The following is a 25189-nucleotide window of genomic DNA, read 5'->3' on the forward strand; positions in this document are numbered from 1 at the left end:
CTGTTTTCCCACTTTCATGTCTTGAGATATCAGAAAAGGAAGGACAAGGGCCAAACCTGCTCGTTGGGTTACTCCACTGCAATGACTGTTAGGGTCAAAAGAATGGCAAATAGGGGAGGGGAGGCAATGCAACCACCTTGCTTCACACTGTTGTAACAGCAACATGGTACTGCAAAGGGAAATCCTTGCTCTCAGTGCTGTGTGGGGATAACCAGGGCAGATGAATCTCGTAATCTCCAAAGTCTTGTATTTCCTGGGGGAGCCCATCTGTGGGCAATGCCACATGCTCTTTGAGAAGCATGCTGGAATCCAAAAAACCAGCGGAGGGATGAGGGACATGATCCTGGAATGGGGAAGCCACATTTCTCGCACTGGGCTGGACTGGGGCAGATGGCAGTTCAGAGTACAGTTTCTGGTACTGTGGCAGATGGCATCCATGTGCAGACCCAGGCCCCTCTATTCTGCTCTTGTGAGACCTCACCTGGAGTACTGTATGCAGTTCTGGTGTCCTCAACATAAAAAGGACATGGAACTGTTGGAACAAGTCCAGAGGAGGGCCACGAGGATGATCAGGGGACTGGAGCACCTCCCATATGAAGATAGGCTGAGGAAGTTGGGGCTGTTCAGCCTGGAGAAGAGAAGGCTGCGTGGGGACCTCATAGCAGCCTTCCAGTACTTGAAGGGGGCCTATAGGGATGCTGGGGAGGGACTCTTCGTCAGGGACTGTAGTGACAGGACAAGGGGTAATGGGTTTAAAATTAAACAGGGGAAGTTTAGATGGGATATAAGGAGAAGTTCTTTACTGTGAGGGTGGTGAGACACTGGAATGTGTTGCCCAGGGAGGTTGTGAGTGCTCCATCCCTGGCAGAGTTCAAACCCAGGTTGGATGAAGCCTTGGGTGGGATGGTTTAGTGTGAGGTGTTCCTGTCCATGGCAGGGGGGTTGGAACTAGATGATCTTGAGGTCCTTTCCAGCCCTAACTGTTCTATGATTCTATGATTCTATAGGTCTCACCTATATGTCCATGGCACGTGCTAACCTCATGAGAATTCCTACACACTGCACCCCCAGTACATCTCTTTCCTCCTGCAGCACCTGGAAATGCCACCTCCCTCTATACACAGGTGTGGCTCATTGGAAGTGAGAAAAGCCCCAGATTAACCTATCTGACACAACAGAGCCTGCCCTGCCTTCCACACAGGGGGAACAAATGCATGCCATCCTGTTCACCACCCAGAAGGAGGAATACATCCAGGATGTGTCAACCCCAGCCCAGGTGCCTGGGTCAGAAAAAAGTGGTTATTACTGCAAACTCTGTACACATTATTTATCAAATGAAGTCTCTGCAGCAGGACTACAATTCATTGCTCTGCTCCAGCTTGCTCATGCTCTCTTCATCTGTTTTTTCAATAGGAGATAATAGAAAACATTTGCAGGCTCCTTGTGGTCACTGCCACAAGGCTGTTCCCCTCCTGAAGAGGTCCCAGGAGGGACCTGGGACAAGCTTTGCCCAAGAAAAAACACCCTGTAGCAACAGCCAGCTCCACCGCAGCAGCTTTGCTCCAGCCTAAAATCTATTGCACAAGTTGCTGCTGCTCCAAATGTTCAGGTGGAAATTACAATAGGAAGGCAAGTAGAAAATATCAGTTATTGGGTTCAAACCTGCCAGGTTGCATATACATGTAAATCAGCCGTAACGCATGGTTTAGTTTGAGCAATATATTAAAAAGGAAGGAAAATCTGAATTTCTTTTTCCAGTATGAGGTGTTATAAAGCAGGTGGGGGAAAGCCGCAGCATGCACAACCCTGGTCACATCAGCTCTGCCTCATCTCTGTGGTGTAAAAACACATGCACAGGGTGAAAACTAATGCAAAAACACACCAGATGAGCATTTCTTTTCCATTCCCCCGCCTTTGGGTCAGGGTATAAATGACTAGGCAAACCAAAAAGCAAGTTAAAAAAACTGTGCTCATTTGACTTCAGCAGGTGCGTTTGCTTTTATTAAAAGCAAACCAAGTTCTTGAGTGCTCCTGCTCAGGATTCCCAGAGAAAAATGCTGCGATCTCCTAATTACATTAAAAAAAAAAAGCCATAACAGCATAGATTCTCCTCTCCTGGTCCACAGCTCTGTTATCCATTTAAATGTGGTGACACTGGCAGCACACAGTGATTAGAAGTTGCAGCACATCCCGTTTCCTCCGCGTGATTTTGCATTTCATTGCACACTTCATCAAGCCACGTGCTCAATCTGCGCTGGTGGTGGTGTTTTTGTGGTGAAGCATCATCCCAAACTGGGTCATTTGCATTAGCTTTGGCTAAGCCTTGAGGGGGTCCAGGCTGACTCATAGACTCTAATGCAACATGATAGCCAAGCATCAGCTAGATGATCATGAGGACTCGCTGCCAGCGCCTAAGCTATGTATTGGGAGTAAATGCTGAAAAAAACCCTTATGCCCGTGACTGAGAGTGATTCAGATCTCACCAGCTAGTTATGGGCTGTAGGTTCACAGCACAATTGAGTTGATGTGAATTAACCATGGAGGCTCTCATGACAGAAAGAGGGGAATGTGGCTGAGGGGGTAATGGGAAGGGGTGGCAAAGCCATGGCTGTTGAATAGAGAGAAGAAGGAAGGTTTGACTGTCCTAGGCAGCAGCACCTCTGGAGTACTGTGCATGTGGGGAACACACCATGCCCACATTCACCTGGGTGCTATGTTACCCTCCAAAATAAATTACTGGTGCTCCACTGAAGATAAAACAAATCATATTTGGTTTTGTGCTTAATTCCAGTTGCTATGTAATTAAGTACTACAACATAATTAAATTGGATTTAGAGGGTGTTTATGCCCTGCAATGCTCCATAATTATGGTTAATTCCTCCTTTATGGCTTCTGAACATCTCCGGTGGAGCTCCAGGAGCCACTGGGGCAGACAGAGCAGGCTTCATGGGGCTCAGAAACGTGGTGCACAGCTTTAGCAGCGGAAGGCAGCATCTTGGAAAGGCCTGTCCCTGTCCCAGTGTTTTTCTTTGGAAATTTAATCTCTCCCCAGGCCTGGAGCAGGAGCAGTGCCCCCAGGAGCATCATCATGGGCAAGTGGTGATGCAGGGAAGAACAGCCGTAGGAGTCTCTGCTGCCAGGCTCTCCCTGGTAAAACTGCTTTAACTCCCAGAGATGCTGCATAAGAATATAATAAACCTTTCTGCAACATAGAGGTCCACTGAGAGGAGATTAATTTCATAACTGAGTGTGAATAAATATATATGGTGTGAAGTGCAGGGCTTGATGACTTTTCACAGGCAGGCAGCCCCAAGGCATGGGGCTGTCCCAGCAGCAGGGCAGCCAAGGCCATCTCAACTAGACATCAAATCTTAGTGCTCAAAGTGCCGGGCTACAAAATACTTCCTTGGTACAACTCAAAAAACACGTCCAGCCTCATAAGTAGGTGTGGAAGAGCTCGTTTTTAGCAGCAAGCAACTCCCATTAGGATCTGGGATTTCAGGCACTGCTGGACCAGTGTGTCACATACGGACCCAGAAGGGAGCAGGTCACCCTCCTGCAGGACTTTGGACGCCATGGGTCTTTATATTGGAATCAGAGATGCCTGCCTGTATGTATATATATAAATTAAGATGGTCAAGACCGCAATTTGCTTAGTAAAATGTTGTGATGGGCTTGGATTAGAGCCCTCAGCCTTGCAAAAATGAAGCTTATCTCAGTGACTTCCCAGGCTTTGCAAGGAAGCTGGCAGGAGGGAGCTTCATGGTATGAAGCCAGCCACACTGGATCCGGACTTTACCTGTTGATGGGAAAATGAAAGGAGATTCTCCCTAAAACCTTTGCACTAACCTATTGCCTGCTTTCCTGTGGGAGCTTATAGAGGCTATTGATACATGCCATGACAATTCAATAAAAGAATATGTAATGACAGCAAGATATAATATAGGCTGCAGAGTCGTGCATGAATTATTAAGCTGGTAGCATTTGCAGTCAGTTGGAGGAACTATAGATTTCTTCTTCCACGTATAGTTAGGGAAGACTGGTAAAAGTGTCAAAGTATTTCATCCTTAAATATATAATTAGTCAGCTAGGGGAACACCATTCCCTTGCTGAGAGCTGCTTAGTGGCAGCGAGTGCTGCAGCTACTGCAGCCTTTCAGGAGGTCTAAAAAAATCAGTGTTGGGCTTCAGAGCTTTCCATCCACCTCAGTTTCCCAGCTGTGTGGTCACCTTGGAATGGAGAGCATATGGCTGGGAATATGACCAGGGACACCACAGAGCAGAGTTTCCTTTCCTATGAGTCCAGCAAAGCGAGATGAAAGCTGCACAGGCTGCATTTTGCTGTAGCATGGAGCAGGCACCATCTGCACTGAGTACTTGCGTATCTCCAGGGTGGTTTTGGGAGACTTGAGAATCATCCATCAGGTGGTTTTTTTTTACTTATGGAAAACCTCCAACACACTTTTCATCATAAAAGCCCAAATAATACGCTTGGAGGCTTCACGCCTGCTTCACACAGCACATCCCGGCCTCACTCCCACTGTTAGCAGCAGTCCCAAGCAAATCCGTTCTGGGGGTCTGGCTCCTGCCAGCCAGGCTCCAGCAGAGAACACACCACAGCTCAAATCAGCCACCCCTGACATGGCTTGGGGACCGCTGGGTGTTAGCTAATATCTGCTGCTCCGGCAGTGCTGAGGAAGCGGCAGCAAGCTCTGTTTCTTGGTGGTTTGTTGGTTCGCATTAAGGATGACTGCCAGTCAAAATTCCACATAGATCTGATTTTCCAGTCTGTTATCTGCACCAAAAATCAGGGCTTGTGGTTTATCTAGTGTTCAAGAAAAGAGAATGAAATAAATTCATATTAATATGTATATACACATATATCTCTATGTGCCCTGGGTAGATTAAAAAGTTTCTCACCCAAAACAGAATGTTCACTTTATTTTCACATTTTTAGTCACTTCAAAATACACAAAGCAATTCCCCAAAACTAGCATGAAAATACAAATATCATTGGACCATCCAAACATTAAATTATTTCTACAAAATGCTAGAAATAAAACTGCTGGCATCATCCCCATTGTGCAGAGCTGATGTCCCTGCGCCTGTCCCACAGCAGGCCCTGAAGCATAGTTTTCATGTGCTGTGTTCAATAAAACAGGGGCTGCAGATGCTGCTGGGGCACACGGCACTGTATCTTGGGGTGATGCTGACCCCCTCACCCCCAAACCACCCCCATACCATTAATGACTTCTCAGCACAGCTGCTCCAAGCATCACCACACACAGGTTCCCTTTCGCATTCCTAGCACTGAGCCGCTCACACATATACAGCCCATCAGCAAAATATAAAAATAGCTGAAAAGATATAATTAGTTTGAATGCACTGTGAATTTAGTATGTGTTTTCTGTTTCCTCCTTCGCTAGCCCATAAGACACAATCCCAATGGAAAGAGGGCATTCGTGAGGGAAAGAGAGTGCTTTGCTGTGGTATACGTTTAGCAAAAGCCCTCAAATATTTTTCTCAGTTTTATATTGTGTGCGTGTTTTATTGAGCACCATACAGAAATTGCAGCAGATCGATTCTTTCACAGCTCCCCAAAGTTGAAATGCTTTGGAGCTGAGAGCTCAGTGCCTGCCAAACTTCATAATTAACTTCAATAACTCTTTGATTAAAACTTTAATTCAAACGCTTGTGTTTCTGGGGAACTAAAGGGAAGAAAAGTAAAACAAAAAAAGGGCAAATCAAACCAAGGAAAACCCAATCTGATAAAATAACGCAGCAGCCCCAGCTTGTGCTGTGCCAGAGGCAACTGGAGATCAACTGTCCTGTGCGGGTGCAAGCGAATGAGGAGGCATTGCTCCAGCCTGATGGAAAGTGAAGAAGACATCACCATCAGATGCTGGGAAAGTTCCAGGCTCAAACCTTCCTTTACCACCCTGTCTGTGAGTTCTTCCAAAGCCACTACCAGGGATGGATGGACCCAAGCCCTGAGAACACCACTAGCTTGGAGTTTCATTTGAATTTGGTGACAATGAAGGCAAAATTTTAAAGAAGACTAAAAAGCACCCCAGATAAATTTGCCCTAATCCAACTAATTTTATACATGAAATGACCACAGAAATTTGCCTCTTCTTCCTTGTACAAGGAAAAAAACTGATATAGTCCTGGATCTGTTCACTCAGGCAATGGTTTCTAATGGTTCTATTGCTGCCCATGGGTAGCATCAGCTGGGCTGGGAAGTACCATGAGGACAGGAGAACAAGGAAGCTGACACAGGAAAGATAATGCAACTTCTCTTCCCTGGCAGACAAGCCTCAAGCTGTCAGATCATGTATGCAGCCCTGGAGCTCTGTCAGCAAAATCACTGCACTAACCCATCCTGGATGAGCTCATGGTGGTGGGATCTTTAGGGAAAAGAAAATCACTGACAGGAAGAGCAGGAGACAAAGCAGAACCAGATAGGGAATGGAGATGACAGGCCCTGGGAATGCATTGACAAATTTGGCAGGGCTTCAGAGCTGTCAGTCCAAGCCTCCAGGAAGATGTCGAGAACTAATAGGGATGTACAGCTCAAATGGTCTGCTGTGGGTTGGAGGACACCAAGAAACATCCTCCTGCCCTGCAGAACCTTGATGTTTCTATTGAACCAGCCTGGTTTGAGCTGGGGACAGGCAGAACAGGGTGACTTTTCACCATTTCACAGTGAAGAGCCCATCCGGTGGCTGTTGATTCAGAGAAAATTCGAGGAATTTTCCATTGCTACTGTTACAAAGCCATCAAACTTAACATTACTTAAAACTGATTCTAAAGGTTTATATATTCCATTTTGTGATTTTGTGTCCCCTTGTCTCACAATTAAGCCTGATCCAGCACCTAATCAATGCAGGATTACTTCTTCTTTCTTTTTTTTGCTTCCATGATCCTGTTTCTAATAACAATAATAAAGTGAAAGCTCCCTTTGCACCATGCCACAGCAATGCCACTGCCCCCACAGCATCACCCCCCACCCAAGGCCACCATGTTGAAGGGTGCTGGAGGGGAATACCATGATGTGCCACTCAGAAATGAGAGCCGGGCAGTATCCTTCCAGTGTCCACTGTGATGAATATACCAAGAAAGAGATTCAGATTAATGAGCCTGCTGGTTTCTAACTGGCAAATGAATGCTTTCAGTCCATGGGTTAGAGAGTTGTTAACTACCCGACCTGATTGCTGTCGTTTGTGAGCAATCTCTGGCATGTTTATCCACTTTAGCCACTGGCCTGTCTCCCACTCCCTCATTCCTGCATCCACCTGGAGGCTTTTTCTCCCCATCCTTTGGCTCCAGCTGTGCTCAGAAACAGGCTCTGGTGTTTCTATTGAACCATGCTGGAGCAGGGAGGGGAAGGATTTCATATAGCCATGTCTAAGCTGCTCATGTAATCCTGCAAGGATGCTTGCTTTGAAGCTCTGGCCCAGCTCAGTGCAGCTGGCTCATAGCCACAATTACTTCTACTCTGAGCACACACATAAAAGCCAAGTGAGAGGCCAAGGAGCGGGTAGTTAGCCTCAAACACTGACAAGTCAAAGGCAGTCAGTGCTAATCAGTCCTTGTGCCTTTCCCAGTCACAGCTACCCCATTACACAGGGACAAGAAGTCCCTCCATGGGTCAGCTGGGCCACCCAGAAGCCTCTGGAGAGCCCGTAAAGCAAAGAAGGATCGGGGACGGAGGTGATGAAGTCTGAGAGTGCAGCCCCAAATCACTACTTATAGAGAATTAATCACACCTCTCTGTCATCTCCTGTGCCCTCCTTCTTTCTGTCTTCTGTGGGCACAGTCAGAGCTACCACAGGCGCTAAGGTGACGGAGTTATTTCCATTTTTCTTGCTTTTCTTACAACCCGGGAATAAAAGAGAGTCTACCAAAGGAGTCCCAGGTGCCTGCTCATGAGAAGGAAGAATTAAGCAGGGAGCAGAGAAGAAAAGGGTAGCAGAAACATTGCAGTAATACGGGATAATAACCCTGCAAACGCTGTGAGGCAGCTGAATAGTGATATTTTCTGGAGTAGTGTGGTATTGTGGGAAAGGAATCAGTAAACAAATATTTTCATTCAGCAGCAGGGAAAGGGGGGAGGCACAGCTGTTCCCTGGGGAGGAACTCCAGACTAGGAGAGTCATTAGAAGTAAGGAAGAGCAATTGCTTAAGATTATGGTAATGGAAGATACCAGCAATGTCAGAAGTGCTGAGTGGCCCCAAGCATGGCTCAGCTGTATATCACACCTGAATATCACACTGCCATCCTCTCCTTCCTCCCCACTAAAACACCTGAACTGCTGGAGTACTGAACCTGCCCTGCAAGGCTAGTTCCTATGGCTTGGAGAAGACCCCACAGGAATAGGATGGAAGCATCCACCAAAAGCCATCAGGATATCATCCCCTCATCCCCACCATCCTGTACTTCATGCCCATCATGGCCAGTGTCCAGTAGTGTGAGTCAGCTGTGAAATCTAATGCCGTTTTGGCAATTTGGCTCTGAGCGTCTTTTTGGAAACACTGAACCTAACACTCCTTTGCACCTCTATTTCCCAGTTTCAGGAACTGGTATCAGAGCTACTGTGATAGGCAGCTGAGTCAGACCAGGTTGATGTCCCACCTCCTTTTGCCACCAAATATCCCAGCAGAAGGATCACACTGTAACTGACAGATATGGCAATTTGCACCTCCCCATGTAGTGGCCTTTCAAGGCAGGTTCCATGCAAATGGGTCACCCCAGCACCTGAGGTTTTTAAGTCCTTGAGGTTTTAATTCCTTCTTAACCCATGTAGTCCCACATGCTGATTTCTAGTCTTCATTCTGACATGAATGGCTAAGACCTCTCGGAGTCTAAATACAGAGTTATTAAAGTTATCATGAATTAAAGCTGGACACTGCAAAAGCCATGTCTTGAATCTGAATAACGCCTTAACCCTGCAACTTCTTAGAACTTTGGTGAAAGTTCTGGTGATGCAGCGAGAAGGTCCTCAGCTCTTTGCAGTTTTTACCAGCACTGTAAAGAGCCTGTTTACCAGATTTAATGTGCCTGCTGCATCTTTTGCACTACTGGTGCAGAAAGAACCACGAAGCGCATCTCCAGCATTCACCAGTCCAGGTTCTACAAACCCAGAATGTAGGGAGCAGCAAACACAGCAATTTACATTCCCCTTTGAAATGGTGCAAGAAATCCAATTGATCATTTGCAGCTATCGGATGGAAATCTCTAATTAACTGTCCTGAACCTGAAGCAGTGCTAGGGCTCAGCTGAGAGCCCTTACTCACAGCACAGGAGCCACACTCCAGCAATCCTACATGGCCTGGATATAAACTATATCCTGCAAAGAAAACACAAGGCAAAGATTATCACTGAGCGCAATGACGTTGCAGACACGGCCTCACCTGCCTGTTAACACCATCTTCTGATGGACCATGCAGTGATTCCTCATGGCAAACCAGTTGGATTTAAGTATTGGTCAGCAGACAACAATTCCAATGAGTAATGGGGGTGAATCCATTCCCGGAGCAACTAGGCTGGCACCAGTGATTTTAGACTGAAGATACATGTGATCCTCTGAGGCTGGATTGCCACCCAGGGTCTCGCAATCAATACCGGAATGAGAAGTTGTGTTGTTCCAGATCAAGGCAAGATTAACTCATAATCCAGAGCACTCATGGGGGGTGAAGTCACTTTAACAGGAGGGATTTGCCTGCTCAGAGCATTGGCCTGAACAAGCTGGAGCCTGCCTGGTGTAATTTAAAAGTGTTCAAAATCAAGGCTGCTCTTCCTATAGCTATTGAAGGAAGCTTAGCAACCTTGGGTGAAGATCCTGGGGCACAGGAGACAACAGAAGGAGAGCACAGGGATGTTTCACCATCACCCATGCATTAAACCTTACACGTCATACTGATGTTGCTCTTAAACTAGATCCCATATGGTGTGGTTTTGCTGAAAACACAGGTATTTGGTCCTTTGTTAGTACCAGATTAACTGCTTCCTTAAAAAAAAAGAAGAAACATGAAAAAAAAAACCCAAAACCAAACAAACCAAAACCAAACAGACAACCAAACAACAAGAATCTGCCTCTGTCACTGTACAAGGGCTACGGCAGGGTCTCCCTGCCAGATACGGGCTCCACTCAGGGCTGAGCTAGGTTCCACCAAAATCAGCAGAACTGTGAGTCTGTCAAGTTGGTCCCACATCTCTCTGGATGACTTTGCCCTGAAGGACTTACCTCTCTACACTGAGCACAGTTTCAGCATTAATACCAACCATGCTCTTTCTTCTGTTTTTCCAGGTCCTCCCCACACTTGGCTGAGCAAGGCTGGCTTAGAAGGCTCTTTTCCCCAAGAAAATGGGGACTGACAGTGAAAACCCAGTCCTGAGGAATGTGCTCATCAGCTTTAACTTGCTTCTTCTGGGTGCTGTCTTCAAGCCTTTTGAGTGCCGGCTGGAGGTGACAACAGAGCCAGCCGAGAGGCCAGCAGTGGATGAGAAGGGTAGCTTGTCCAACTGCAGCCCACCCATCAAAGAACAGCCCATGGTCTTCCACCACATCTACAACATCAATGTCCCCCTGGACAGCTGCTGCTCGTCCATGTTCAAGTCGTCAGCTGAGGAGGTGAGTTCAGAAGATGACCAGCTGGCGGAATACGCGGAGCAGACCTCTGACAGCGAGAGCCAGGTCACCTTCACCCACAGGATAAACTTGCCCAAGCAGGCCTGCAAGTGCTCCACCTCCCTCCCGTCCCTGCAGGAGCTGCTGAGCAGGATTGAGATGCTGGAGAGGGAGGTGTCCATGCTCCGGGACCAATGCAACTCCAATTGCTGCCAAGAAAATGCAGCCACAGGTAGTACTGCCATCCTGTTAGCTCTTGCTGGGGACTGAGGGATCAAGTGAAAGGCAGGAGAAATAAATACAAAACTGGTAATGCCACGTAGACTGGCAACAGAGAAAAATCTGTATTTACCTATAATGTGGCTGTGGCTTTAGGGGAAAGCTCAATTTAGGGCCTCCAAGGCAGGAAAAACCCCAGGAGGGATTTGGTCACTTGAGCCCCCATGCCCTGCTTGCTGCAGAAACCCCACAGCTAGAGCTAAAGCCCCGTTACAGATAAAATTACAACTGGTAAGGGGTGAACAGGGTGATCTCCCTACCCTGCAGTCCTTACAATGATGTTAGATCTGCCACTGCTCGTGGGACAGGGAGGAGAGACATAGCTGATACTCTCCTAAGCTGTCTCGCAGCTGAAGGCAACACTCCAAGAGCCATCAATAAACCCCTTCATCTTCTCTGTAGGAGTGAATGCATATGAAAAGCTGAGCTTAAATGAATAAATAAATAAATAAATTGGAGAATAACTTCTGTTGCCTTGAAAGATGCAAACAGAATTTGTAACAAAGGCACAAAACCATCAACAGGATACTTTAAGTGAATAAAAACGTGCAGTTTGTGAAGCTCTTCAAGAGCCCCCATTAGGGGTACTCCATCAAAGACATCCCCTCATTTCACCACGGCCATTCCTCAGAGACAGGGAAGCAGAATGCAGTTGAAATGAGGTGGGTTAGGAAAGGTTCGAGCTAGAGGCTGCATTTCAATAGGGCAGGAGCCAGTATCCTGGTGGTTTTCCTTATGTCTTGGGAAGATCAGTAAGAGGGTTTGGTAAAATCACATAGAAAACAGGGGAAAACCTAGTTTAAAGATATTTATTTGTAACTCTGATGAGCCTATTTGGGTTACTTGCAGCATATACAGATAGTACCATTAAATATTCATCACTTGGTGGAGTCTCCACTCCGAACACAGATGTGCTGAGCTAAAACTGGAGTAATTTATTTTTACCAGAGTTGCTTTCAATTTGCTGCACTGCAAAGGAGACCAGAATCCCTACCCCACCACCAGAGGCATTTCCCCAAGGAAAGCTGCTCTCTTCCGACACATTTACAAGCATCCTACCCTCCCGTGAGACCTCCCTTGGAGTATTGTGTGCAGTTCTGGTGTCCTCAACATGAAAAGGACATGGAACTGCTGGAACAAGTCCAGAGGAGGGCCACGAGGATGATCAGGGGACTGGAGCACCTCCTGTATGAAGATAGGCTGAGGAAGTTGGGGCTGTTCAGCCTGCAGAAGAGAAGGCTGCATGGAGACCTCATAGCAGCCTTCCAGTACTTGAAGGGAGCCTATAGGGATGCTGGGGAGGGACTCTTCATCAGGGACTGTAGTGACAGGACGAGGGGGAACGGGGTAATGGGTTTAAAATTAAACAGGGGAAGTTTAAATTGGATATAAGGAGGAAATTCTTTCCTGTTAGGGTGGTGAGACACTGGAATGTGTTGCCCAGGGAGGTTGTGAGTGCTCAATCCCTGGCGGTGTTCAAGGCCAGGTTGGATGAAGCCTTGTGTGGGATGGTTTAGTGTGAGGTGTCCCTGTCCATGGCAGGGGGGTTGGAACTAGATGATCTTGAGGTCCTTTCCAACCCTAACTATTCTATGATTCTATGATTCTATGATCCTCTTTTGATAACTTAACTAGAGGCTGAGATATGATGAGATCCTGATTGTCATTCTCAGTATTTGTAGTTTAGATGGGAAGCATCCTGCAAAGTAACCCAAATGGATCTGTCTAGCAGAGCATATAACTGAAATCCTTTCACATGGGCATCTGCTGTACACACACACACAATCACACACCCCATAGGAAATGATGTTCAGGTAGCTCAGCTAGGATGGAAAACTTACTTAGGGGACAGAGTCATGCAGCTTCAGGTCTTCATGGTACAGAGGTTTCCCAAGGGTCAAGGAAGCACAGAAAATGTTTCTGTTCATCCTCAGTTCACACAAGGAAGAAAAGCAGTAAAAAATCGCAAAGAAACCTTAGCCTGGCTGGGATAAACCCTAAGCTGGAGCAATAGCTCCATGTTACAGGGCATAACGGGGGGAACTGGCAATGTCACAGTGACTGGTGCCTTCATCCCTGGGCATCCCTCCTCACCCTAGAGTGTCCACTTGGCTGTGGTGGACGTGTTCTTTCCTCACTTTCCCACATGCCCAGTACACCCAAACCCTGATACTTTTTTACAAAGCCAACAGCTCCATCTTAATCAGGCTCACCAAGATAGGTGCGAAGATGATGTCTTTGGGTACATACCTGCTTCTTGTAGGAGGAGTGAGCAGACAGGGATCTCTCACCTGTAGAAAGGAACAGTGGGTGGAGAGGAGACAACAGGAATCACGGCTGGTGTAGACGACTTGGCCAAGGAGGGCTTTCTCCCACTAAGAGGTCTAGGGAGGTTTCCATCAACTGAGTATTGAGCCAGTTGATGGGAACCAAAGGGAGTACTTGCTCTCCAGCAAGGCTGATGGCACCCATAGCTATGGAGGCCAGTATTCCCAAGGGGATAAATAAACTCCTGGACACCCACCCAACCCATCCATGAGCACATACCACCAATTCTGCCTCCGTCAGCCACAGGCTCCCCAGAGCTGAGCATGCTCAACCAAAAGAAGGACCATCCCCTGTTTGCCCCACACCTTTTCTCCCTTCCCCACAGCCCATCAATGGGCTGATGTGGGAGGCTCTGACCCTTGGTCCTGCATCCTTGCAGGGCAGCTGGATTACACCCCACAGTGCAGCGGCCATGGGAACTTCAGCCTGGAGTCCTGCAGCTGCGTGTGCATGGAGGGCTGGGCGGGCAGCAACTGCTCTGAGCCCCACTGCCCCCGGGGCTGCTCCAGCCGCGGTGTCTGCCTGGAGGGCCAGTGCATCTGCGACAATGACTATGGTGGTGAGGACTGCTCCCAGCTCCGCTGCCCCAGCGGCTGTGGCTCCCATGGGCTCTGCGTGGATGGCGAGTGCATCTGTGAGGAGGGTTTCACCGGGGAGGATTGCTCCCAGCTGCGGTGCCCCCATGACTGCTCAGGGAAGGGCTACTGCGTCAATGGCACATGCATCTGCCAGGAGGGCTACGCCGGGGAAGACTGCGGGTGGCTGCACTGCCCCAACGCCTGCAGCGACCGTGGGGTCTGCCAGGATGGTCTCTGCATCTGCGAGGAAGGCTACGAAGGGCAGGACTGCTCATCAGGTAGTGGGGGCATGTGTGGGGAGAGCCAGACCCTAATGTATGAGCAAGGGCTTCAATATGCCCACAGCACTACATGGGCATCATGAAGCCTGGGAGAAAGCCATACTTGGCAAAGCGTGTCACATAGAACCTGTTCAGGCCCCCCAGTTTGACTGACTCCCTACTGTCACTGTCCCTTTCCCCAAAGACACCAGAGGCAGAAGTTTGGGAGGTGAGCAAAAAGACAGTGAAGTTCACCCCAGCACTGGTGGTAAACCTTTGGTGTAACACCAGTTGTGGTCAGGTTCTTCTGAGCCTTTGCCTTGCTATAGCAGTTAACATAATCACAGATAGCATGTAACCCCCGGCCCAAAGCCGATGCCCTTGTCCCACCAGCAGATCTATCCACAGTGGGGGGAGAGGATAAGCCACGCACACCCTGATGCTTTCCTTACCTCTGCCCTTCCTATCAGTGGCTCCACCTGAAAACCTGCGAGTGACAGGGATCAGTGACAGCTCCATTGAGCTGATGTGGGACAGCAGCCGGGCAGCCACCGAGTACATCGTCTCATACCAGCCGGCTTGGCCAGGGGGCACCCAGCTCCAGCAGCGAGTGCCTGGGGACTGGAGCAGCATCACCATCACGGAGCTAGAGCCAGGCGTTGCCTACAATATCAGCATCTACACAGTCATCAGCGATGTCCTGAGCATCCCTGTTACCTCCAAGGTGGTGACCAGTAAGTATCCTACTGCACTTCTCACTTGGTACTGGATAACTGGAGGTGATGCTCAAGTTGGTTCACATTTTCCATAAAAGCCTTCTAGCAGCAGAAACTTGAGCCTTTAAAAAAAAAAATCCAAATATTTGGTATACTTTTATCCTCATATATATCTGTATAGCGATATAGGAAAGGGGGAAATGTGTCCATTCTGTGCAGGAGGACTCAGTCCGGATGAAAACCTGAATGACTAAAAATCGAAGAAACTTTCATCGTCTGACTGAAGCCCCCTTGTTATATGGCCCAAAATATTACACTTATTTCCCCATAGAAAATATCGCAATATATCACAGAAGTCATAGATTCTCCTCCCACTCCTGGGTGGGTTCCCCATGACAAATCCTCATGACATAGGTGCTAGAGGGGATGCTGCTGTGCATCAGGAGATACATAGTTCTGACAGGGCCATGATGCACAGAGGAAAATGGGAGTAACAATCTGTAATGGCAACCTCCAGAAAGGATCCTTGGAAACCAAAGATACAGAGGGCAGTGGGAAAACAAACTATCCAGACACCCCTTTTGCAAGCCCATCGTTCTCTCTGTTCACACAGTAATGCAGTGGGATTCTTCAGTGTCCAGCAGCCCAGGCATTTCCCTCTTCTCCCTCCAACCCACCAAGCGCGGAGACAAAGGGGCTCTGGTAACGGCTACCAAAAAGTTCCACGTTTTCTTTGCCCAAATAACAAAACAGCCACAGGGAGCAGGGTGGGGTCAGGCTCACCTGCACACCCATTCTGCTCTGCTCACCACCCCCCTGCTCCCTTCCAGACCTTGCCACACCACAGGGCCTGAAGTTCAAGACCATCACAGAGACAACAGCGGAGGTGCAGTGGGAGCCCTTCTCTTTCCCCTTTGACGGCTGGGAGATCAGCTTCATCCCCAAGGTACTGCCACCACATACATGGCATCATAGGGTACACTCGGTCACCCTAACAGCTTTAAGCAAGCAGATCTTAAATTAGCTCCCAATCACACCCCCCTCCAAGAAACCTGACCTCTGTTTGAAGTCTCTGTGCTTCACATCAGACAGCCCCAAATACCTCAACCCACAATTGCCAGCTTGCATTTCTCCAGTAATCTTTGGTGTCAAGACATACTTGTCCTCAAAGAAATTCCACAATAAAATTGGGAGACAAGCATATAGAATCATAGAATCATACAATCAACTAGGTTGGGAACGACCTTTTAAGATCATCGAGTCCAACCTTTACCCAAGTCCACCACTAAACCGTGTCACGAAGGGAATCATCTACATATTTTTTGAACACTTCCAAGTACGGTGATACTACCACTGCCCTGGGCAGCCTGTTCCAATGCCTGATCGCCCATTCAGGAAGAAATTTTTCCTAATATCCAATCTAAACCTCCCCTGGTGCAGCTAGAGGCCATTACCTCTTGTCCTATCACTCATTACTTGGGACAACAGACTGACACCCACCTCACTACAACCTCCTTTCAGGTAGTTGTAGAGAGTGATAAGGTTCCCCCTGAGCCTTCTCTTCTTCAAACTAAACAACCCCAGGTCCCTCAGCTGTTCCTCATCACACTTGTACCCCAGACCTTTCATGAGCTTTTTTGCCCTTCTCTGGACCTGCTCCAGCACCTCAATGCATCTTTTGTAGTGAGGGGCCCAGAACTGAATGCAGTATTCAAGATGCAGCCTCAAATATCAAGTACAGTGCCAAGTACAGGGGGATGATCACTGCCCTGGACCTGCTGGCCACATTATTTCTGATATAAATGAATAAACCTTCCAGCCATGCTACCTCTTGCTGTCACCCCCTCTTTATCCCTTCCATCTCATGAGCCATGACCCTTCCTCCTGCTCCTCTTCCTCACACCAGCTCTCTGCATGTTAAGTTACCCAAAGCCATCTATATTGAACCAAGCAGCTGCCGGTTCTCAGACAACAACCATCAGTACCCCTGAGTCCCACACACGTCTAATTCCTGCCATGGAATTTTAATTGCAGTGATGAACAGGTAGAAATTGTGCCAGAAAAGATGAAAGGATGAAAATGTTGCCCTAAATATCCCATATTTTCTGTGCATGGCAACAAAAATTGTACATCAAGTGTTTTATCTGTATTCATAATTTCTACACCATTTAGCCATAAGTATAGCTTCAATTGTATATGGAGCCTCTTTACAAGAGCATTCAAGCCCCAGCAGTAAAAGAAATGCTGATTAAGAGCTCAATTATGACATTTTCACTTGTATAAAACCCTCGCTGGAGCTGAAGGCAGCTCTGGGCAGCTGAGAACTGCAAAACTTGGCCCCAAAGTTTTAAATGCTCTTAACTGTAAAGTATCATTATAAAGCAGGAAGCAAGGGCCCAATTGCTTTAAATAACTCATTCTCTCCTTTCCAAAAAGGCTGGAAGCATCTAGGTGCAATTTCAGGTACAGCCACAAGTAAATTGTTTTGGAAGTCAAAGTTCAGGTACTGCAGGTATAAATCCTAGGCTAATTTTAATTCACCATCAGGATAAAAGCCAAAATGATAAGGCAACATCAGGGAAGAGCTTCTGGCAGCAACAAATAGCTATCTTTCAAACATTTCACTGATACTCAGGAATTAAGCTCAACAGCATCCCCCTGAAGCAGATAAATGGGGATATATCCATTTTATGGTGAGGAATTGCAAGGGTAGAAGCAAACTTCTCCCAGCAGGGTCATCATCATTGGTAGGTTTTTCTCAAGCCAGCACAAAAATACAAACCATTGGTCCTCCTTTCTATTTTTAATCTTAAAACTTAAACACACATATTAGGATGTAAAGGAAGAGATAAGGTGCAAAAGGAAGGCTGTTCCTGGATGCAGCTTTTGGAGGCAGGTTCACATTTTCCATAAAAGCCTTGAGCCTTAGTAAAAAAAAAAAAAAACAACAAAATATTGGGTATATTTTTATCTCGGAGCTCAATGGGCTCTGAAGTTTTTGCATCCATTAGTCAAGCACATAATCCTGCTATGTAAAGGCACAGTTGAGCTCTTGCCTGCCAGCTACCAGGACAGGACTCTGTCGAGCCTCCATCACCAGCTTTTCTCCTAAAATAAGGCAGGGTGTGCTGTCTCCTTCATTGCCTGGAGGTAGTGCTTGCTTAGGTAAATGCCATGCCCCAGATAAACCCAGGAGCTAGACCCAGAGGCTAAACCCAACAAAGTTATAACAGCAGCATCACAGATAAACTCAACGAGCAAAACTGAGCTTGCTCTGTCTTCCTGAAAACTGGATGAGAGGATGCTTATTTGGTCTCAGCATCCCTGCGAGGATGCTCACACCTTCCTGCATGGCAGTTCTCTTTCCATGGTGCCTGTGATGCTCTCGATCCCTGAAAGCCGGGTCAGGTGGGGACTGCCCGTCTGCCGCCTGCTCCGGGGATGGGGTGGGAAAAAGATGAAGCAAAGACAAATTTAGAAAAAAAAAAATGGGAAAGGTAAGATGGCAATTTATAGCTAGAATGGAAGATTTCCTGTTTAATGAGAAAAGAGGTGAATATGAATTGAGAGCTATGTGCAAAGATTTGTTTAGCATGTTATTAGTGAAGACAGCAGCAAGAAAAGATCCTTTGTCTAAACACTGGCAGGAAAGGTGACATTTGCAGTTGCTTAAAGCCTTGCAGTTTTTCAGAGCAAAACCACAAAGTATAATGATTTTAATGAAGATACTTAAAAAGCAGGGGGTGACAAAATAAAGACATTACAGTTTCATACCTATATATGAACATATTCTAGCATATATATACATATGTACTTTTATATATATATATATATGTACTTAAATATATATATATATATATGCTAGAAGGCTCCTGGCACCTGAATAGCAGGGAAAAGGAGCCTAGCCTAGGCTTTGGTTTGATTATCTTTTCTTTTCTGGAGGACAACAGAGACACAGATGGCAAAATACGAGGGGTGAGTGGGAAGGGATGGTTGAGGATTTCTCAGCCCAACAACACAGGTGCTTCACATTCGATGGGTGACTTCACCTTGGGTTTCTGCACCTCCATGATGGGATGTGCCAAGGTGAGGATGCAATGTGGAGATGCAGAGCTGGGTGGGGAAGAATGCAACATGGGGGGCACTACCTCTCCATGCACCAGTCCCCCCTGAACACCTTTTCTTCTTTCCTTTTTTAACACTTTTTTTCACTCCCTGGCAGAATAACGAGGGCGGTGTGATCGCCCAGCTCCCCAGCACCGTCACCACCTTCAACCAGACAGGCTTGAAGCCAGGGGAAGAGTACACCGTCACTGTGGTGGCCCTGAAGGAACAAGCCAGGAGCCCTCCCACCTCCAGCAGCGTCTCAACCCGTGAGTGAGCCTAGCCCCAGGCAGCATAGCAGTGCTCAGGGCTTGGTCCCCAAAATAAGGTCCCATCAGCGAGAGCAGCCTGGCATTGCATGGACAGAGATAAAACTAGCACCACCCAACTGCCCAAGATACAGGTGCATCACAGCAATGGCTTCTTCATGTGGTATTTTGTCCTTCTCCCCACCCCCCCAATCTCCCTGAGTTGCTGTAAGCACAGAAACCATGCAAGGTTAATGGGGCTGGGAGCAAAGGGTCAGGTCTGCTTTTATTATATAGCTGGATAAACCACTCTTCCTCACTAATCTCATATTTTGGAGGCTGGATGCCCCCAAGAAATACCTCCATAAATGTATTGCCTATTTGTGTATTACAGATTAAAACTCCCACCTGCTTTTCTGCCACTAAATGCCCTCTACTCCCACTAATTCAGGCAAATCAGGCAGTAGGGCAGGGAGCCAGGAGCAACAGCACATCTCTTCCTATCCAATTTATTTGGCGGGTCGCTGGTCCATCCACAGGCTAGAGGAAATTCAATTGGGTCTTTTCCTCACTGATGGAGACATGGCAATGGGCATTGATCACTGGGGAGAAGAGGCTCTCCACACCAGATCTGCTGCAGTCTGCCTTTGCAGCCAGGCAGACATCTACCTCTATCCAAGTTGCTGCAAACAAAAACAGCATTTAAATAGCTATTGGAGGGTTATAACGAAGTGATGCTCTCTCCAGGCTGCTAATTTCCAGCAACAGTGAGAGCAAAGGGAGGGCTCCTCCACCAGCAGCAGCTTGCTGCAAGTCTGAGCTTCCTCAGCACAGTCCTCTCCTCCCGGTTTGTCTCCGCACTCAGCTCGACATGGCTTAACAGAGACATCTCCTGGTCAAGCCCAAATCTTCTTTTTGCTAGGAAGTCAGCAAAAAATAAGAGAGGCTGGTACTTCAAACTCAGTGGTTGATCTTTGCTGGAAAGCACAGATAGGGTGATAGGCTCCCAGCTCTCTGCTTCATGAAGGCATCCCCATGCTGGTATGTCTGCCTTCCTCTGCAGCACCCCCATATCTTTTCCCCTATCACCCTTGTTCTGCCTTAACACTTTGTGCTGGGATCAAGCAGCAACGGCTGCACAGCTAAGTAGAACTTGATGCTCCCTAGCATCACCCAAATGATGGGACAACATGAAGTAGTTGGAGATTCAAAGTTTGGACAACCTGGTCCTGGCCAAGCTGGACACCCAGCTCCTACCTAAACACCATACTGCCAAGCTGTCCTACATTCTTTGTTGGTGTTTTGCCCCCACACCTCACCCCACTGCCCCCAATTCCCCCACATCTCTTTTTCTAACCCCCCTTGGTCCTTCCCACCCCTGCCCACACATACCTCCCCCAGAACTTCCTACCCTGAGGTGCAGTATTCAGCACATCCTTCATATATACTGTCATTTTTTGATATATACAGTATATTAGATGTACTTGCATACAGTATAGCCTGAATTACAGAACCAGAGTGGGGTTTTTCACCCACCTTGTGATCATGTAAGTGATAAAATAGGATGCCCACCAGGCTCTGTGCATCAGCACTGCCATGGTACAGGAATGATGGCCAGGTTTGGCCCATCTGCCCATCTGTGCAGTCATTAGGTCCGACTGGACACAAACCTTCCATCACCTGGGCTTAAGCCTGTGATTTCCAGAGGTCGAGTGTTGGGGGATGCGGAGGAGGGAAGGGCCCAATTCTCCGCAAAAGAAAGTAAAAATGTCCAAAATGGTCTCCCAGCAGATTGCCACTATGAATTTAGTTAAAACCCTTTATCTGAGAGGATTTGGAAGACACCCTCCATAGCCCCACACCCAGCTAGTTAGACTTGCCAGAACAGTTGCATTTTCTTCTCTCTCCCTACTGTTAAGACATCAACAGCTTTACAAGCTGATTCCTCAGCTTAATGACAAACCAGGAGCTGGCACAGAAGCAGGAACATTTCTAGAGATGTTCCTCAGTTCTCAATGCTTGGATTAGTCTTTGGCCCCACATTATTTAACACATTGTCAACACCCTTCAAAAGATATAATATCATTGCTGATAAATTTTGCCAGTGATGGAAAAGCTCAGAAAAGAGTAAATTGAGTGAAAGGAGATCATCGATAAAAAGCAGTTTGAATGGCTTAAAGAGCTGGGCACAAGGGAAAACTGCATGGTTTTCAATGCATCACAAAGCACAAGCAGTTATCCAGGAGCAAAAAAAGTGGATCACAGTTAGACACAGGAGGTTTTATCATAGGAGGTGCCACATGAAAAAGCCAGAGAGGAATTGTTGCCAACAACCAGCTTGAGAGAAGTGCATGAATTGCATTATGGCTGGAATGGGCATCAATGGGAAAGCTGCTGGGTTCTGCTCTGGTGTCCATAGCTCGGGAAAGACAACACTGAAGTGAAGAAAAGAACTGGGAGACTGGAACAAGGGACTAGGAACCCATCAGAACCACCCCCCCCCCCCCCCACCCCCACCCCGAGTACCTTGGGGCTGTGTCTCTTATCTCTTACTTATGCCACCCCAACCGCTAATTCAGACCACTCTGAGGTGGCATTGAAGCACCCCTGAAGTGCAGCATCTCCAAAGCTGCCACCTTTCCCCATCCAACTGTCCCAAAATAACAGGTGCCCATTTCCCCCCTCCTCTGCAGTCATTGACGGCCCGACGCAGATCCTGGTGCGGGATGTCTCCGACACAGTGGCCTTTGTGGAGTGGACGCCGCCGCGCGCCAAGGTGGACGCCATCCTGCTGAAGTACGGGCTGGCAGACGGGGAGGGCGGGAGGACCACCTTCCGCCTGCAGCCCCCCCTCAGCCAGTACTCCCTGCAGGCCCTGCGCCCCGGCGCCCGCTACCGCCTCGCTGTCAGCGCCCTCCGGGGTGCCAACGAGAGCCAGCCAGCCCTCGCCCAGTTCACCACAGGTAGCTAGCTGGCTCCAGTGGGAGAACTGGCATGAATTTCAAAGCCACCAGCAAGCATGAGCAGATGGCTTGCTGCGGTCTGCAGATGAGCTGTCCTGCAACGAGCATGGTGCTGTTTTGCATATCTGGAGCTGAACTGAGGTGCTTTTACGTCTGAGATTTAGTGGTACATGGTTTTCCCACAGCCCAAGTGAGCTGGGGTTTAATCTGGAGTGCTGGAAGGAAGCAGATCAATGGAAACATGATGGTTAAGGTGCAGGTCTGAATGGAGATGCCTGAATGCAGGTGCCTTGCACCCTCTCACAGTCCCACTGCAGAGCAAGGCAGAGGAAAGGATTTGGCTCACCTTAAAACACATACCCTAAACCCACTCTCTGACACTCCTCCATTAGTGCCTACATTTCTGTTTAGTCCCTGAACCTCCAGTGCAAAAGATCATCTTCGTGCCTGTGACCCACAGGGACTCTAACATGGTCCCTAGGGCTGCCCAGGTGATCCCGGATGCCAGAAACCAGGCAGATAACTGCATAACACACCTTTAGATGACAGCCCCTGACCAAACCCCTCTTTGTCCACATCCTGCTGCAGCACCAAGGCTGAACCTGCTGCTGTCTAGGACACATTCCCAGCAGCTTCAGGGCCTGTTCAGACCCACACCTTAGCTTGAACCCAAAGCTAAAATTTGAAAATCCAGCCGTTTATGCCCTTAATGGCATACGTAGAGAAACAAGCAATTCTCAAAAGCACCGAAACAGGAAGCACAGGTCTGAATTCAAGGCAATGCTCACTCCCATTCAGCATTGAGAGCCAAGGCAGATTCCTTGCCCAAGGAATCGGTGGCTAAAAGCAGCCGAGACAGAAATGTGGTTATCTTATTTTATATCTCCTCTGAATTCCCTAAATGGTCGGTAAAACTTTAATTAATGTTAAGCCTGCAGATAGCTAACAGGTTTAATTTACCGTGCCATAAAGGAGGAGGTAAAGAGCGTATTTCACTGTGGTTTATGGTATATAAATTACTTGTCATGTACATTACTGGTGGATACCAGGCTCCTACTATAATAACTGCAGTGTGTGAATTGTGTGTGTACATATCTATCTCTACAGGTAAGTATTTCAGATGAGACATTCACCCTGACTGATTTGCTGAGTTGGCCTTCCTTGTTTTATTTCTAAAAGGCAACATAAAAAAATTCCCCTCTCTAAACTCAGGTCCATCAAGGACCAGTAATTACCCCCCAGCTGCTGTCACCAACCTGTCACTCACTTGAGAGGGTTATCATGTAAATCAGAGCAGATGTGGTGCACAGCCTCAGCAACATTAATAAACAAACCCTGTGGGAGCGCCTGAGCATGAACAAGCCTGTAAAGATGCTCAAGGTTCTTCTAAGAGCAGTTCAGGCCAACAAATCACTGCTACAGAACCCCTATTCTCTTACGCATGCTGCCTCAGTTTCCCTTATTCTAGTGTAGGGGGAAAACACTCTTCTTTTTCAAATTACATGCCACTAGCTCCTGAAGCAACTTACTGAGGGATGCTGTGAATGCCCCAGCACTTACATTAGTCTCATAGGTGATATCTCCCAGTCTGTGCTGAGCAGGAGGTGAGAGCAGATCCCCCAGCCCCTTCTGCAGTGACATAACCTGGGGAAGCAGGACTGCAAGAGCGACCTCATGGACATCACACATGGGTACCCCTAAACTGCCATTTAGCTATGCCAAGGCTATGGGGTGCATTCCCAGTGCCCAGCATTGAAATGGTTCCTCTCTCCCTTGTGTTGCACAGAGATCGATGCGCCCAAGAACCTGAGGGTGGGCTTGCGGACCCCTGCCAGCCTCGAGCTCACCTGGGACAACAGTGAGGCTGATGCACACAGCTACAGGGTGGTCTACAGCACCCTGGCCGGGGAGCATTACCATGAAGTCCTGGTGCCACGCGACACTGGTCCCACTACCCGGGCCACGCTTGCAGGTATGCATGCACCCGTTCTTCCTTTCCTGATTCTTTCTAGCAGCAAGGCAGCAGAGATCCCAATGCTCAGTTGCCCTTATGTGGCATATATTTGAAGCTGTTTTGGAGTTTGCTAGTTATAAAGAGAAGGTTTTCCCTGGACTGAAGCTCATTTTCCCCTCTGTGGGTCTGGATCTGAGCACTGCTTATCCGGGAGCTGAGCAATGCACCTCCAAGTGACGTACCTCCCAGTGATGCACAAGCATCAGGGGTCTGTCAGGTGCTAAATATTGCTGGCAGGAAGCAAAGTGAGAAATGGGGAGAGGAAGCCTTTTTAGGCTAATCTAGAGGAAAATATTATTTCACCCTTCTGTTTTTCCCTTGCTGGGAAAAAGCCGCAGGCACAAGGCCCCATAGGTAGTGATGGGAAACCAGGCTGCCTAGTTTGCTGCCTTTTTCCAAATCAGGCACAAAGCAAACATAAATCCAGGGGTGCTGGTTTTGAGCAAATCCTTCAAGACAGCACAGGGGGTGCCACCAGGGGCTGCAAATACCACCCATCTCCTACTGCGAGGAAAGTCCCAAACACATTGCATCATCGTGTGAGATCTGGTTTCCTCCTTTTCAACTACAACTGTTTGCCTGCTGGATTTGGAGCTCCAGTGGCTATTTTGAGCAAAAAAAAAAGACTTACCCACATAGAGAGAAGATCACTCCTTGGGGTTGAAGCTCTTCAGTATGGCAGGACACCAGGTTCTTTCACTTTGACTTTCTGCCCTCCTGGGAACTCCCCAGCCCAGCATCTCTGCCATACGGAACTATAGGAGAAAGTTCAGTGGGAAAGTCGAATGCGAAGTTACAGGCACAGCAGCACTGAGTCACGAGAAAGGCTGGAGGGCAGGAAAGCAATTAGAGCCGCCAGCTTGAAAACCGTGGTATGCGGAAAAAAGAAAATGTTAGGGGTAGTTTCTGCTGCATTTGTGATGAGGACGTGCAAGGAGAAGTGGAATTAAATCAGAGACCCAGTACTAGTTGCCTGCTAGCTTTCCTCTAGGTCATTTACTGCCTCTCTGGGTGAGGAGGAGCATTAAAAATGGGCCAAATCCCCCTCCTTGGGGCAGAGGTGCAATAC

At 47.8% G+C, this 25189-nt stretch overlaps 1 protein-coding gene and 1 long non-coding RNA gene across 4 annotated transcripts in view; one reads left to right on the forward strand and one right to left on the reverse strand.

Moving 5' to 3' along the window:
- Positions 1–25189, forward strand: part of TNR (tenascin R) — a 78658-nt gene that overhangs the window by 33386 nt on the left and 20083 nt on the right. The window contains exons 2-8 of the mRNA XM_065674146.1: positions 10310–10862; positions 13617–14093; positions 14546–14809; positions 15622–15737; positions 19014–19164; positions 21837–22106; positions 23893–24078. Of these exons, the coding sequence (XP_065530218.1) occupies positions 10367–10862; positions 13617–14093; positions 14546–14809; positions 15622–15737; positions 19014–19164; positions 21837–22106; positions 23893–24078 (1960 nt within the window). The 5' untranslated portion in view covers positions 10310–10366. The remainder of the gene's footprint in view (positions 1–10309; positions 10863–13616; positions 14094–14545; positions 14810–15621; positions 15738–19013; positions 19165–21836; positions 22107–23892; positions 24079–25189) is intronic.
- LOC136011784 (uncharacterized) lies at positions 1705–24861 on the reverse strand. Of its 3 annotated transcripts, XR_010611472.1 has the most exons (4): positions 24752–24861; positions 14528–14913; positions 13160–13200; positions 1705–4824 (listed from the first exon to the last, which is right to left on the reverse strand). It is a non-coding gene; the product is annotated as an uncharacterized LOC136011784 (long non-coding RNA). The 3 variants fall into 3 exon arrangements; XR_010611473.1 differs by lacking the exon at positions 14528–14913; XR_010611474.1 differs by lacking the exons at positions 13160–13200; positions 14528–14913.

This window comes from Lathamus discolor, chromosome 3 (assembly GCF_037157495.1).
Source record: "Lathamus discolor isolate bLatDis1 chromosome 3, bLatDis1.hap1, whole genome shotgun sequence".
Classification (NCBI taxonomy): Eukaryota; Metazoa; Chordata; class Aves; order Psittaciformes; family Psittacidae; genus Lathamus; species Lathamus discolor.